Below are 16,808 nucleotides of genomic sequence, written 5' to 3'. Positions count from 1 at the left end.
ATAAAAATGAAAAATATAAAACGGTATTGAAAAGATAAAGATGTTACGGAAATTGCTTGAGCTAAGTCACAGAGCTTATGCGTGACTGCACCTCAATCCAACTAACACAATATAATAGATACAAGGCTGCAGAGTGACAGAGCTTAGTAAATGTTTTCCTATTTTTTGTCCTTCTTCAAAGAATTCAATAGGACAGCCATACACACAAACACTACTAACAAAAGACTTCAATGCTAAACGCATTCCTAAAGCGACGAACTGCTTCTCTGTACCAAACCCATTCCGTTTCAATTTATTTACTACTCACACTCCCATTTTCCATCGTCAATAGACAATCCAATGACGAGGTCAAACAAATTACGGCCGTTCGATTTTCGATCACTTTATAGAAGGTCACGCGCTAGCGGCTTCTATCACACTATGTACCGTTGAATCGTGGCGAACTTGACCCTTAACCTTCACTAGACGAACGCTTTGGAAGATTCGCGACAACATGCTGTCTTTGTCGCCATGCTGCCGCCGGAGAATGTCTGTAATCAGGGATTAATTGATTAAGAATACAACAAGCAACCATACGGAATTAAATATTTTAACTTTTCTTCGATTTCTGTTTTCAGAGAGAGCAGCATTAATGTCAAACTATTCCTTGTGCTTGACGTTATAATGTAGCAATAATGCGCGCAGTCAGAACTTTCATTAATCCGCATGAACTGGAACTTTTCATAATATACCTCATCGCATAATTTAAGTAAGCAACCTAACCAAAGCAGGTTGATGTCAAACTGGAAAATTACGTCATTGACTGGTTACCAACGACGGTGAGATTATCGCACTATCCCGCTCTAGCATTACTTTTAGTAAAATATGTGTGTGCCGGTTTGTTCTCATTATCAGTTTCTTGTTTTTTTCTTCAACGATGTCATTAGACAACGATCATACGTGGTCTTCAGTTTTAATTCCGAATGGTCACAGTAAAGAGACCAGCGCTGCATGAGATAAGAGTAGCGAGCCGGTATGATGACGTAACGAAAAGTGCGTGATCAATCCATAATAACACAAGAAAGGCTAGAGGAAGGTTCGAAGTCGCCATTGGTTTAAATAGTTTAAAGTAGCATAAAATATTATCCTTGGTCAATAGGGTTTTTCGAAACAAGGAATGCATCTTTTTGGATTTTAGTGTTACCTTTAAAATGAGTGGAATTGTGAGAAGTTTCATAATTTCCGAGTCGCCCAAAAAGGGAATGGTATTTCCATACGAGCATGACAATGATGTTGTGATAGGAACGAAACGAAACGATTTTAAGATCCAGCAGCAAAGAAAAAGACAAATATATCTCTTGACTATAGACTTTCTCCGACTATTTGTCTCTCCGTTTACTCCAGCTGCGGTGCACGAGAACAGGTTTTTCGGAAATGAAACGGAACCCGACAAAGAGACTGCACATACTCCAGTACCAGATCACTAGCATAATAATTCATAGCTGGTCGATTAATTATCAAAACTCTCTGCCCTTGCATAAACTAAATATCTGAGCATGGGAGAATTGTGATAATCAATTATATTCTTATAAAGTTTGGCAGCTATTTTCGACAAATCTCCCTTAAGAGTGTTTCTACACTGCGCGAAAATTTTCGTTTTCGTAGCGTAATTGTCGGCAAAAGTCAAACTTTATATGGAGTTTTTGACTTTTGCCGACAATTGCGCTACGAAAACGAACATTTTCGCGCAGTGTAGAAACACTCTAAGAATGACAAATTAGTAAGAAATATAAAACGAATATAAGAAATCAAGTATAAACGCGCAATTATTTTTGTAGTGATAAAAAAATCAGTGTATTCTTTGGATGACGAAGGGAAAACCAAATTGTTAGATACTGTCTTCTAAAAACTCAAGTCCATACTGATCAAACAATGGCGTTTATAGCGGGGAGCTTCTAAAGCAGATCGCTAGGTTTTCATTCAGGATTCACTCCAAATAACATGCCATTGGAATTATGTTTTTGCATTTCGTGTGCTCTCACGTTCACGCAAAGCGATCTGTTTTAATGAACAGAGAAGGTATCACACAATGGATGTTTAACACAGATAGCAAAGGCTTTTCGCTACACTAAACCAGTGTCACACGCGAAGCACGCAGCACCATCAAGTCTAAAATTCGCAATGTAAATTATGTTTGCTGTGGTAGGTCAACTGGTCCAACTGTGCATATATGCCTCAGGTGTCAGCTAAAATATTAACAGTAACGGCAACCTTTCAGTGTTCCAAACGACAAGTGGTGTGCAACACTTTCGCAGAGCAACTTTTGCATAGTTCCGTTACAGATCGTACTAATTTTCCTACGGCGGCATACAGCTCTCTGTTTTTCTCGGTGCTCGTTTTGAAAATGATGACCAACGTTACTTCTCGGTGGTACGTACCAAGCTCAGTCTCTTAGCTTTCGATTTTTTCGGTTGAAGACAGGAGAGAAATTGTAATTTTCTGTTAACTATGTGAAAGCATATGAAATAAATGTAAAAAATACAACAGCAAAAAATGTAGAAAGAAAATTGTCATTGGATCAAATTGACCTTTTAGAATGTTGCAAACAAGGCACATAGCTGCAAAAAGTCGAAGCATAATAAATTAGACAAATTCGCCGGTTAAAGTTGAACAAATAATGATCAAGTCTCGAAGCATCTTTATTTTGCGGCAAGATACAGCATTGCATCTCCATGATTCGTTATGCAGGTGTTTCAACTGGAACATAATCACAAGCTCAACCACAAGTAATTGCAGCACCTTAGATTACGCAGAATGTTGTAACCTACATTGTTGGTTTTTGGAATGAATTGAGAGTGTACTACTTCTGAACACGCCTTCCATAGACCCAAAAAACCACACAGTATGATGACGCGATGATATTTGTTACTGCCACGTTTCGCAATGTCGCCTGATCTTCAAATCCCACGATCTCGTTCATGTTGGATATGATCTACATGTATGAAATTACGCTTCGACCTGGATACGACAACAATGCAACCGCTTATCAAGCCATAGTCCAATTTGGGTCGAGTACGTTGAATCAATCTTGCCCATTTTTAACGAAGCCATGTGAAGATATATTAATTGTGATAATGTTCGATGCGTTCACGTAACACTTATTATTTGCTTTCATTCCAACAATCGATCATTCGATAATATGCATAATAGCAACAAAGAGAAATTTAATGGTCATCAAGACTATTTGCAAACCCAAAATATGACTTCAATGTAACATGTGAGGTATTGTCAAACTAAGTATTTTCCATTGGATTTAAATAATAATAGTTTCCCATTTTGAACATTTCAATAAAACATATTATTAAGATCATTGGCTACCTGATTCCAAGCAATACATGATATTTTATTTGGAATGTAGGAGTTCAAAAAAAGTAACAGCATCTATCCCCTTAGGTATCTATGAAAACGCAGTTGTACGCAAGCAATGCTTCATCAACTTACCGAAATGCCCCCACCTATTGGCTAAGCATTCCCAAGAGTCTGGCTATACAACGAATCCCACTCGCGCAAGCTTCGGCAGCACAACTGCCTTTCTATCTGCGAACAGTGACCGAAGTCAGTTTGAGCTTGGACTCCCCATAAGAAGCACACAATCATTGTGGGCAACTCCATTCATACTTGCAGCACAATTCTGCAAAGCCTTTTGGATAGGCGGTCGTTTGTTTCATCTCTCAAAAGGTATTTCTTGTAAGCTAGTAAGTATTTCAACTCAGATGAATGATAGACAAGCTCTACAATTCATCTATCTTAGACTGTCGACAGCTTGACTGTGTGTAGTGCAATATTCGTTCGTAAAGCTGGTGTTGAGAATGTGTGGTTCCGATTTCAAAACGAGTGATAGAGATATCGTAATAACTTGTGCATAAATGAGAAACACATTCATTAACTGATTACTGTATTTTAAAGTGATAAATATAAGTTCCATCAGCATTTCTCCTAGTTCTTATTTTGATTCCTTTTACGTTACTTTAAGTGATTCTTTAACAGCAAGCAAATATATGGATGTACGATAACATAGTAAACATAAAGAAAGTGTGCTACAGTTATGCTCCCAATGAGCTTAGTGTATGAAACGACGTGAATTGTTTATGTGCTCATCGTAAACTTTATTATTGTGCAATAATCAATACAGGTAAGTTTTCTTTAAACAATACACCAAGATCATCACCATTCCGCAACGCTAACAGTACCTTGAACTTGTGAAGCACTCAACAGGTGAACACGAGCTTTAAAATTTGCTACAGCTCAATTCAAACGAACACGAAATAGTTTATATCTAGAAGAAATTTATTATGAATGTTTCGAGATTTTTACATACAACAATGCATTAAATACAGTAATATTATGAAAACCTAATATTATCATTTCAATGCCACTGTATGTGACACATATAGAGGAACATAACCGCAAGTCTGCTGGTTTACACATTAGCTCTTATACTTAGATACGAAGAATGAAATCAGAAATATCAATCAGAAATAATTATTCTAATCTTAAATGATGTTTCTTCATAATTCCAATCTCAAACTACATTAAACTTTAGGACAAGAACAATCAGCAAATCCACTCGTTGAATAAAATTTGATAAATTCGACAATAATTTAGTCCCCAACACAGGATGAATGACAATCGATCATGACCATGGGGTTTGACTAGATTGTTACATCATACATCAATGTTATATGAGAAGAATGCCACACTTTCTCCCTTCGCATCCGGATTTCCCTTTCCTTTTCATTACAGCCTCTTCTTTTTCTCATGTTCTTTTCAATCTTAAAACTTTTTATCTTATTTCTCCTTTTCGCTCTTTCCTTTTTATTGCTACCAAATAGCCTTTCGAAATCACGCTTAAACGAGTTCCAAAACAACTCCACCCCGTTACTAAAGTTGCGCAATCCTAAAGTTCAATCGTATTTATTTTGTTGTATTCTATACGAATACCTTAAATTTCGGACAAAGTAACAGTATTTCAAGAGCAGATGTGAACCACTTACCGCTAAAGAACATTTGACTAACGTTAACATTTGGCTCGTCGTTAGGATTAATAATATCTTGAATGCTTGATGAATCGTTTAGAAAACCGTTACTAAATGCTCACGTTAGTTATAGGAGACACGCTGCTTAGTCATTACGAAAGCATTTCTTCTTAAAGGCAGCTGATCATTATAAATGGAAGTTATAGCTTGGACTAAAGAATTCCGACGCTCACACACGTCATTTCAAGGTGATCTAGTTGCGGGTGGTACAGCAATACAGAATGAGCAAGTAGAATGGATTGCGGTAATTTCTTTACATGGGGGGATTTTAAATACTCTTTCAAACCGGTGATATGATAGTTATGAGGCCCTATTTTTTTGTAATCATGCAATGCACTCTACATTACAGACATTGCAAGAATTTGTCAAAATACTGGAAAATTTACAATACTTTTCAAACTACTCTATTGTTATTCTTTTTCATCTTTAAGACTTTCAATCATTTTCTTCATAGCCAATTCTTTACATTTTTCATTTTGCTTGAGTGCATCACTTCGTTTGTTCGAAAAAATGAATTTTAATCGTTTAGCCTTTGTTCCCACTCAGTTGAATATTACCGCCCTTTCACATTTTCTGTGTTCGTTAACATAATCATTTGCACAAGAGAAGTGATACAATTTCATTCATTGCATTTTCCCATCAGCGTCAGAGATTTCTGGTTGTCTAATTACCGATTTATTGACAATTGTCAATGCATTAATCCATTGATAGACATCTAGCTACTTTTTACGTATAACATTTAATAAAAAGATTGAACATTACATCTTCATTGAAAGTTTTCCAAAAAATATTACAAATAAACCCACAATTGATTCTACTACTTTAAAAATATTGCAGTTTAATAAGTCCTTTCAATATGTTACAACTACGCATGCTGGTAATGGATTTTTCCAAATGAATCGTGGAACCTAGGCACTTTCACCGTCGTCAGACTCGAACGAGATCTCAAAATAAGCTCCAGGCCTTGCCAACAGGAAGCTGCATGCCGTGTTGAGAGAAACCGGATCTTATACAACCGTTGCCTCCCTCTGGACGCTTGATGGCTAGTCAACGGCTCATGACATATTGCAAAACTGATGGCAGAGTTATCATTACTTTTCCGATAGCTTGTAAAAGACCATTTTGGGAATTTAGAGTTGGTTGATGGCAGTTATAGATAACCTGCATAAAAAACGAATAAATTCGATACTATGCCTTATTAATTTATTATAACCAAAAACAGCGTAAGGCAATTGAGCAGTTTGTTGTTTGATAAGTTCAGCCAAATCGTCTGTCGGAGATAGGTTCGATGGAAAGAGAAGTTTAGCAGAAGAAATTAAGAGAAAATGAGCGACTAGCCAAAGTGAAATCAATCGCCACCATTAGGCTCAGAAAAGTTACCGTGCTGAACCGTTTGCGTGCATTGGTCGGCTAGTTTCCATTCAGTTTACTTAATAATAGTAGGCGGTTTGAAGTGCACCTACGATGCGTCTGCAATCTACTTACTTTCCGTTCGTGTTGTGCATGCACTCATAATTAATTCTCATCTCGAAGCCTACCTTCGGCAAAAAGAAATACAAATTTTTCTCGTTGCTTTCAAACCCTCTCTCCCTTCGGAACAATAAACCAAACGACCACGAACACGAACAAGATTCGACGGAGCGGATAGGCGCACCATAGATCGCAATGGTGCATAGAAGTGTTATAAATATGGGGAAACTTTCCATTGTGAGGAATCGAAAAATGAAAAGGGAAAACACCTACACAATTAGCGACCGTTAAACTTTACGAGACAAGAAGCAAATGATATGCTTCGTCAAACAAGACACACGAGTACCAGGGATATCAAATGGGAGGAAAGCGAAACAATAATGCACTGTAGTAACGAAAATCATATCATCTCTCCTTATCTCACACAGCTACTGGCAGAAAGGCATATACGATGAGGCAGAGACCTCGATCGAGTGACGTTATGTCCTTCAATCATATCTTCATACTAGCAGTCTTGGGTTGTTGCATATCTGTAGATGCCGGTGAAAGATGGTCAAGACAACTTACCGAATTTACTAGCGGAACTGCTCCTGGAAATGATTGGATACCTCTGTCACGGTCGAACGAGCGGCAACACGTTGCCCGCGTTTTGAACTACTTTACCGCACCAACCGGTCCGCAGCAGCAACCATTTCTCAGTCCGGACAACACAGCCCAAGCGCAGCAACACCATTTCACCTTCTTAAATCACCAGTTTCCCCAATCCAATCGCTTTGTGCTCCAGCAACAACCGCAATTGCAAGAATTAAGAGATCATCAACAATTTCAATTGTCTGGATTTAATCAGGGTACAGCTGACCCTAGCAGGCAGCCGATCTTTCATCAAAGAGCACCGGCCTATGTTGGTCAAATGATTCAGCATCCCCCACCACCACCACCACCATCAGCACAAGCATCTTCTTCGAATCCATTTGAACAACAGTTCTTTTCCAAGGATCCACTGGCAGAAACACTGCATACCGAGGAAGAAAAGGCAAAGACACATGTCGAGCAACCATTCTCGTACCAACACATTCGCCAACCAGAACAGGATGATCGTCAGTTACCCCATAAAACTGTGAACGTGCATACTAACTCGAACGCTGGGGCTCCTGTTTCCCAAGAAGAAGTACAGCTGCTCTACGTACCAGTGGAAACCTTGTTCAATCAAAAATCTGGCTCTCATTCGCCTTCAGCATCCGTCGAAAGCAATCGTTTCAATAGCTTTCCGCAGCCAGTGAGTCCTTCGTTGATCAATGAATTCTATACGGCAGGCACAACCACCACCCCGCCACCTAACTCTGACCGTACCTTTTCACCTTTGCGGAGCTTGCCCTACACCGTTGCCCCAACACAATCTTCTCAAACATTACAACCGTCTCCAACCACGAAGCCAAAACCGAATCAACCGCCATTGGCATTGTTTTTGTTTAATGACGGCCGACATGGAAAGCTATCTACAAACGAGGTACTAGGAAATTTAAAGAACATTAACGAAATTGCAGTATTGGATGCAGTGAGTAAAAATAGTCCGAAAGTATTTATAGGACCATCTGGACTAACACCACCAAAAAGTTATTCTCGTTATGACCTGCCTTATTTGTCAAGCGTTGATCAGTCTACAAACAGAGCCAATCGAAAAATTGACGAACATCCATTCTTTGTGGCTCCATTGAGTTACAAAACTCCGGCTGGATACACTAAGATCGCACTTCCTGCTCCACATGTTGGCTCAATCATCGTGCGCCAGAGCACCACCAGCAACTCTTTAGACCAAGGAACACAGTATATGCGACCTACATCGCAGAACAACGTGCAATATTACACTCCATCTACGCTAAATTTCCCAGACACTGTGACGAAACAGCCTTCAAGGCAAGTCCACGATGCTGATGAATATATTACGCCGACGAGGAAGACTTCGCCCTCGCAGGGACAATTTAGTTCACATACTCAGAACCAGAACATATCTCCAACACTTCCGAGCCGCAATTCGCCCGTCGATGAGGAATATTTCAATTTAGCAAAAACAAAAAAGCCTACGGTCAACCCACCTACTCAGAAACCCAATTACTCTCTCAGACCTTACGGTACTGGTAGCATGCGACAATTTGACTTCAAGCCGATGCCAGAACAGAAAATTCCTTCATTCTATGATGCGTCGAACGATGGCCATACAACGACCCCTATAACAACGACCTCTTATTTTACTACGACTACGGAAAAACCGTCCACAAATCCGCAAACGCAATTCGACGTGGAACGTATAAGAACACATTTTCGTGAAGAAAACTTCCGTAGCCGCCGTCCACAGCAGCAACAGACATCTACTGAGCGCTATGATCAAACGGGGATCAGTGTGGAATCCTTCAAGGAAACAGATTTCGTGCACAAATTTAAACTAGTTGATTCCGTGCGGGCAAGCCATACTAAATCGATAGCCGATAATGGGTACTCGCACTTTTTCCAAAACCCACCCCGCTCCTCTCAAAATGAAGAAGTTACTAAAACAACTTCGACAACCATTTTACCCGGAAGGGGCTTAGAAAGTCAAGCAATACGACATAGCTACTACGCAGCTGCTGCAGCTATTGGGGAGGAGCAAGGATCGGCAAGACAAAAGTATGTGAGCACCTACTTCAGTCCAGAGCCATCGACAACAGCTGGAACGGTTCCTCCACCGACAGCTACTACCACTCTTACGACTCAAGATGCTTTCTTCCGTGAATTTGAGCAAAAAAGTAAATTCTATGAGCGCGAGCCAAAATATGAAATGCCATATAGGTATGAAACCGATACATTTAGCGAATCTCATCACTATTCTGCTGATACAACGAAGCCGGTCGAACCAACGACTGCCTCTGTAGAGGCGGCGATTGGTACTACTGCTGATCAACAGCAGTATAGTATTCCATCCGAACTTCCACCGATCAGTGCCAATCTACCTGGTCTGGTGAATGCATTAATGGACGATCCTTGGGCTGTACAACCAAAGGACAGCAGAACTAAATCCACGGAGGCATCTAATTCCGCTGTCGGAGCAAGTCGAGCTCCGAATTTCCGCAAACAGCTTCATCGAACAACAGCACAACCGTCATCGCAAGAGTTTTACGATTCAGAACCATTAACAACAACCACAAAGAGACCACTGCAACGTAGTCGTCGACCACATCCTTCCCGAACCACGACCGCAACACCTGAATATACGGGAGCACAAACGAGTAGTTCTAGGTCGCCAATTTCACGATCACGTTCACGCTATGTACCGAATAACGATGAACGACCAGCATCAGGAAGAACTCGCGGACGTAGCCGATTGAACACGCCCCGAGAACAAATTAAACAAGAGGAAAACCTTGATTATCAACGGGATGTTCTAAAACAAAATTATCCTGTCATACGACCTCAATCATCTAACGGGCTCGATATAGCAACCACAGTTTTGACGACGACTGCACCAACCACACTCAGCTACAAAGCTACAAACGAGGCAGATCTGGGCGATCGATTGATTTCAACAACGCTCACCAATGAAGTGCCGCTTGGAATTGAGCCAGTTACACGCAAATACTCGGTACAGTTAAGCGAGCAGCCTTATGAATCGGAAGTTATTTTAACCACAGGGCAGCCGTTACAAACGACGGTCTTTTTCAGCCAAACAGACGAGCATATGGGAGAAGAAGTTGTGCCCTCTCAGGATGTGATTCCTTTAGATAAGGGCATAGAAACACATCACTCCGAAATTCCGCTCCGTTCGAAGCAGCCATCTTCGACAGAGCCCACAGTGCACCAACACCAACATTTTCAATCAGTAACCGAAGTCGAGAATAAAATAACCGAAACTACCGTTCTTCCAAGGCACGAAAATATGGAGCTAAAAAAAATAGAAACCACCCCCCGTTCTGGTCGTCGTCCCAATCTGATTTCTAGACAACAGCAGAGTTTGCAGTCTACTCGCACAACATCCGAACGACCAACTACCGTACGTACTACTACTGCAGAAACGCCCAGAGCAGCTGGACACCGACCGGCTTTCGTACGTCGTCCTTCAAGATTGTATGCCACTACATCCATACCTCCAACAACAACGCTAACATTGCCGACAGAACCGTACAATGAACAATCGACGCAAGGATCATATTCCGTATGTTATAACCGCATCCCTTCATATCCCGAAACCCTCATTTACGTTCTCTTCTCCGTACTCAAATTAATTTACAGCTGCGTACTAAAAACCGACAAGATATACTACGAGGACGTACACGCCGACCGACGACAACGACAGCAGAGGCCCCAGCTGCAGCAACTACTGTCTCTTCGGATCTTACAACACGTGTCTTTGGACGAGGGAGCAATCAACGGCGCGTTTCATCGTCAGTACGCACTCGACAGGAGGTATGTTTATAATTTATTAGCTATATTCACAGTAGTAGTTCAGAGTTTTGATGCCTGATCGCTTTATTTTAGCCAACCGTTACACCGAGTACACAACAAACACCATCCAGCAGTGGACCTCGGTTTCGAATACGCGAACGGACTCGGTTTACTTTGCAACCTCAAGAATCACAATGGTCTGCAAGGCTGAATCAAAACTCTTTCCAACCAGTACTCAAGTCAGAAGCTCGCAGTACCGATCCCAAGGTTGAAAATACCTCCCAAGGCCCAGAAACGGAGATTGTCACCGCCGCTCAAGACAGCGACGTTTATTTAGTTAATGTTTCCTCGAAATATAAGCAAACGGCCAGCGAAGATGCAGAATTTTCGGAAGACAGCACTGAGAAAAGGTTACTATTGTAGTCCTGGAGGTCTTGGGAAAAATATATTAATTTCCGAATTTTCTCTCAATTTTCTATGTTGCAGTGTTTCTTCTTTTGCAGACCTTTTAAATGATGTAATGAAGGATTTCATCAACAAGGACAATGAAAAAGTTTTGCCCAAGGGTCAATCTTTCATAGAGGAAAGCAGCCATAAGGAATTAGGCGAAGAACCACGCCGAGCATCTAACGTTCGTAACAATTTTTTACGAAAACGCAAGCAACCGAAAGTGGTTGATTCCTTCGAGACGGCCGAATCACAGCATATAAATCATGCCGCACAGGTTTTAAATAGTCCAATGCACATAAAAGATTCTCTAAAAAATATTGATCACGCTGGTCTCTCGGCAAAAACCATTCATCACCATTCAGATGGTAATCAAAAGGCCTATGAACAACCCGAAGACGAAGAAAATACTGCTCATGAAGAGACTACAATAGATTCGATGAAATATCATTTTGAGGAAGAAATTCCAGTGATAGAGTTTAGAAGCAATGACACCCTAGGAGATTCCGTTAATTTTACTACTGCTTTGCCTACTGAAGAACTATCAACAATGATAAGCGTGGATCAAGCAACGACAAGTTTATCCATTCAACAGGAGAGTGCCACCGAGGGTGTAGCAACAGTTTCTGCATCAAATGAGGATGCTTACATACTGCCAGACAACAAAACCCAACAGGCTTCCGGTATATTCGATGATGTTAAAAAGAAAATATCAGATTTGTATGAAATGGCCGATAATGATTCCGATACTGAAGAGGAAATTGATGGCGTACCGGGAACAGTAGAACAAGGCGCAGATATGGCTGAGGATATGTACATTGAACCAACGGATGAACCTTTGATACAAGAAGTAAAGGATGGTGGCAGTGGTGATATTAACGATGCTGAAGCAGATATGGCTTCTAGTGAAACACAATTCGATTCGATTGTAGCAGATTCGGGGATCGCAGAAACTCCGAATGTAGATCCAATGGGATCGCTCGTGATCCCTACTTCCGTCTCCAGTGGTATAACACATGACACAGAAATCTGCTATCGTGGACGATGCATAAAGACAGATAAAAAAGATAAGACAGGATAAAAAAACGAAAGAGCGGGGAGAACTAGCTAAGAAATGGGACTATGACATAAGCTTGGTCGCGATCGGCAAGCCACTAATAACTTATAACTTGAATTCTCGATCCGAGGAAGAGAATTTCGGCTGTAAGTCTGTAACAAATTGTAGATTCTTATTTATTTTAGTGATTAATTAAATAAAGTTCGCGTTGAAGCTATCGATTCCGTGTTCGCTCGACCGATTTCTTTTTTGAAAAACGATACAGAAAGAGCAGTTTCGAAGACCAGCGATTAGAACTTATCCACTTTATTAGTAATCCATACTAAATCTCCTCGTCGCAGCTTGCATTGTCGTCTTCATCCAATTCCATTTCGCTATCTTCGTCTTCTTCATCGTCATCAGTATCATCCCCGACAGCAACCACTACAGCAGATTTCTGCTTTTTGGTGCCGGTAGAAGATGTTTTAGATTTGTTCTTCGATTCTGCATCCCGACTGTTGATTACTTCAAACTCAGCTGCGGTGTAGCAACAATTGATGATGATCTTAAACTTGGCCATTGGCTTGCCGAGCAGCTTTAGAATTCGTGCCTGTTCCGGAGTGAGAACTTTGTTCTTTTCACATACCGTGTACTCTTTATACAGCGTCACTACTCCACGGTCGAGCTTAGTGGGCATTCCTAGCGATCGAAGATGCGGCTCGATGGCATGTGAGAACTCTTCCAAAGGTCCTGCCTCGAGTTTGACCGTTTGGGTGGCCCGGAAACCGCTCCGGGCGTACTCATCAACGATGTACGAATCAAACCAGTCCAGCACGGTTTCTTTTGTCTCGGAAGTGAACAGTAGGCCGCACTGCCCAACCATCTGCTCCCGCAGCAGGTCCATTGCCGCTTCCAGTTTTCCCGACTTGTCCTCGTCACTGATCAGCTTCAATCCCAGCTGCATGACGCGGTTTTTCCCGAAAAAGAACCGCGAGTTTTTCCACTTGGTGCGAATCTCTTTCAGCTTGCTGTTGCGCATGTTTTGAACGGTGAACAGAAAAACGTTCTCGTATTTCTGGCGGCACGTCTGAATCTCTTCGATAATCTGCTGTTTTTCCGACAATCCCTTTCGGTCCGTTTTGGTGAGGGACACTACAAGAAAAACAAAAACCCATTCATTCCGCGATCGCAGCACACATCCTACCTTAAATTACCTTTCTTATCTCTTCTAGACTTGGGCATTTTTCAACTTTTCAACAGATTCTTGAAACAACGAAACAACGAAAAAACGTGCTCAAACCAAAACAATCAGATGTGTCAAATAAACAGGCGAAGTTTCGCCCAAAGTGTTTAGCAGGGGATACACGAAGCGTAAAAAAGATTATAGGCCCGCGGATCGTAAATCCGAGCGTAAAAGCAAGCGTAAACACAGCACCAACATGAAGCGTAGCGTTCTGAAGAATTGAATGTTCTACAATCGCTAATGTACAGTAAAAACATCTTAAAATTTAAAAGAAGATGTTCAGAAATCAACTTATTTCGTCGATTCATATTTTTTGTGGTCAAAAACACATGTAATTGAATGTAATCGCATAATGTAATTGCAGGCACACGAATGTAATTGCAGTTGACGTTTCGGTATAAACTTTTAAGCCGGCGATACATGAAGCGTAAACTCTCGTATAAACTCAGAATGTAATGCCAAAAAGTTTACATTTGCCGTTTACACGGTGTAAAAAAGATTATAGGTCCACGGAGCATAAATGCTAGCGTAAACGCTGTTTGCAAGCGATTTGCCCCACTACATTTCCTGTTCGTGGTTTGCATTAATAGTGAGTGATCATTACTAGCGTTTTTAATCTTTTTCTTCGGAAAAAAAATCCTATTTTTCTCACAAAAGTCGATTAAAGGTCAGTGTAATTCGGATTACGCATCTCAACCCGGTCATGTAAACATGTTCAAGTGTAAATTAATTTTATATTTACGCTTGAGTTTACGCTTCATGTATCGCCGGCTTTATGCGATTATGCCTGCCACACGAAGCGTAAACTTTTTGGCATTACATTCTCAGTTTATACGAGAGTTTACGCTTCATGTATCGCCGGCTTGAGAGACACTTTGCGTACCACCAAAAAACGCTTTCTGTTGATTTGGTAGACATGCATTTGACAGCCACTGAACCATAGCAGAAATCCAATATGGCGGCGAGCGAAGTGCTGGTGGTTTTTCAAGTTTAATTAATACACTTTGATGTAGACCCACCGTCACATTTCTGGGAATTTCGGACGAGCCGAGCTGCGCTGAGACTAGAGCTGTGTGTAAAAAGTTGTGTGTGCCATTTTTTAAATAAAATAATAAAATATTGTCTTCGCGTAAGCACAAGTAAGTACGATATCGCGCATTTCCGCAGCTTGCCAGCCGAATCGCGACCCGGGCAACCCTCGGGCGGAAATTGCTGCGGACGCACCCCGGGCAGCCATTTTAAAACGGAAATGTAGCGGCCTACACGATACCGAAAAGGAAATCGGCCGGGCCAGCGAGGATGAAAATTTCCGACCAGGCACGGGGTGGCGGCGATTTGCCTGTGTTCGCCGCCCGGCAGCCCCTGCATATTTCCCTGTGATTCCCATTTTCTCCCTTTTCCAACCACTCGGCGTAAGAAATTCTTGCGTCTCGGAAAAAAAAATCAAGAAAGGTGTGTGCGTGCGAGAAGTGTGGGTCGCCGTGCGCCTGGGAATGTGTGCGTCACTAGCTCGCTTGGTATTGCGGGGGATTGCGGGTCTGCAGCGTGTGGTGTCGCCGGAATTGAATGGCCGTCAAGGATTCGAAAATCCGTAGGCTTTGGAGTGGTGAGATGAAAAGCCCAAGACCCTCGTTGATGTCTTTCTAGAAATTTCCTCTCCCGTTTCTCCTTCAAGTCTCCTAATTTACAAGCTCAGTGTGACTCGCGGAATACAAATCGGGCGACATTGAAAAGATTGCTCCTATGCTTCTCCACCGTCAGCTGTGCGTAACCACACAAGGCGCATTGATAATCAGAATGAAAATCCTTTATCATCTTGTGGACATGATCCTGAAAACGGGCGCATTCCGCCGACACTCCCTAGCCCCTACTCGCGGAGAGCGGTGCAGAAGCGCGATTTGAGTTTCCGTGCGTAAGAATAGGAATGCGTCATCAGAAAAGTTATCTGCATACTTGAGCGTGTCCGCAAGAAAGGATTTGAGGGAAAGTGTTTGAAAGGCTGAATGGTTTAGATGCCATCCCTTCCCTTATGTCGAAGGTGGTCACGACAGATATGAGCCCCTCTCTGTCTAGCCTCCAGCCGTTATCGGAGCTTCGATTAGGGTAATAGGGTGCCTTCACTGGTGCGTGCGTCGGTACATCAGTGTTGAGCTGTGAGCAGTTTGTGGGAGGTACTGGGAGAACATTTTCAAGGCTAATTCGATTCCGAAGGTAGACGAGGCGTTTAAAAGGCAAAAAAAGAATTGTAGAAAATTAGACAATATGCGTACGCCGTTGCTGCTCTACGGCAAGCAGATTGTTGGACATAAACTCTTGCTTTAGCGATAGATTTTAAAATCAATAAAAGAAAAGAATAGAGCTTATTTCGGACCTCTTTCCGCAGACCAGGCACCGAAAGAGAGGAGCTCATTATTTAACGATTTTCGTCCTACGCCGTATGGTCCTCAGCGGTTATGTTGAGATCAATAAAAGTCTTATAATGCATATCATTTTGAATGGCCCCCTACCATAGGGGGTGGATTTGGTAAAAAAATATTTATTGGTATTTAAATAAACCAACAAATGTTGAAATCATCGCTTCGTTCATCTTATACCTTCCTTCATACACTACAGAAGGGATATGGGTGTGGTTCATTATGAAATTTCTCTACTTCATAAATCATATAATATACGCCTTAAGTTGGCAACATCTATTGAAATAGTCGATTCAGAAGGAGATTGAGAAAAAGCAAGATAATATTAAATTCAAAAGGGGGAGAAAGGCAGCGGCCCACCAAACATCCACCTGAAAATTCCATCCAAATTTGAAATGAATAAGGGCTTAATTATTATGTGAACGTTTGTTGCTGATATAATTATACTTTCTTCGGGATATTGCAATAGCATATACAATTGAAACGGGGATGTTCGATTCCTCGTCTACGAGATTATTCATTCCGGTACCAATAGAGACACAATTTGCTCTTATAGCGGCTGTATTCCATCATGGTAGTTAAAGGCCTTTTGATACTGTGCGCATGCGTGCACGAACCCAAACTCAGGCACTCGCGACACTGCTCACAATCTCACAAGTTTATCTACATTTACCTTCGAGATTGTGACCGCGGTTCAAATTCGGGATACT

At 41.5% G+C, this 16,808-nt stretch overlaps 3 protein-coding genes across 7 annotated transcripts in view; 2 read left to right on the top strand and 1 right to left on the bottom strand.

Annotated features, from left to right (window-relative positions):
* Nucleotides 1–3,604: 3,604 nt before the first annotated feature.
* On the top strand, nucleotides 3,605–12,683 carry LOC126574277 (uncharacterized). Of its 4 annotated transcripts, none has more exons than XM_050234370.1 (6): nucleotides 3,605–3,717; nucleotides 4,013–4,171; nucleotides 6,974–10,728; nucleotides 10,806–10,979; nucleotides 11,052–11,368; nucleotides 11,445–12,683. In XM_050234370.1, exons 3-6 carry the CDS (start codon nucleotides 6,997–6,999, stop codon nucleotides 12,484–12,486), a joined length of 5,265 nt encoding a protein of 1,754 aa, XP_050090327.1. In that variant the 5' UTR covers nucleotides 3,605–3,717; nucleotides 4,013–4,171; nucleotides 6,974–6,996; the 3' UTR covers nucleotides 12,487–12,683. The 4 variants fall into 4 exon arrangements, with proteins under 4 accessions (XP_050090327.1, XP_050090326.1, XP_050090325.1 ...); XM_050234369.1 differs by having other exon boundaries at nucleotides 3,607–3,734; XM_050234368.1 differs by having other exon boundaries at nucleotides 3,619–3,734; nucleotides 4,027–4,171.
* Nucleotides 12,684–12,736: 53 nt separating this feature from the next.
* LOC126574286 (mRNA turnover protein 4 homolog) lies at nucleotides 12,737–13,752 on the bottom strand. The gene is made up of 2 exons (XM_050234406.1): nucleotides 13,656–13,752; nucleotides 12,737–13,593 (listed from the first exon to the last, which is right to left on the bottom strand). Exons 1-2 carry the CDS (start codon nucleotides 13,681–13,683, stop codon nucleotides 12,785–12,787), a joined length of 837 nt encoding a protein of 278 aa, XP_050090363.1. The 5' UTR covers nucleotides 13,684–13,752; the 3' UTR covers nucleotides 12,737–12,784.
* A 941-nt stretch (nucleotides 13,753–14,693) lies between these two features.
* Nucleotides 14,694–16,808, top strand: part of LOC126574287 (14-3-3 protein zeta) — a 9,328-nt gene continuing 7,213 nt past the window's right edge. For both annotated transcript variants that reach the window (XM_050234409.1, XM_050234407.1), the window contains exon 1: nucleotides 14,694–14,823. The gene's annotated coding sequence lies outside the window, so the exon portion shown is untranslated. The remainder of the gene's footprint in view (nucleotides 14,824–16,808) is intronic.

Source organism: Anopheles aquasalis, chromosome 3, assembly GCF_943734665.1.
Source record: "Anopheles aquasalis chromosome 3, idAnoAquaMG_Q_19, whole genome shotgun sequence".
In the NCBI taxonomy this organism is placed as follows: Eukaryota; Metazoa; Arthropoda; class Insecta; order Diptera; family Culicidae; genus Anopheles; species Anopheles aquasalis.
This window is presented reverse-complemented; position numbering and strand designations above follow the sequence as displayed.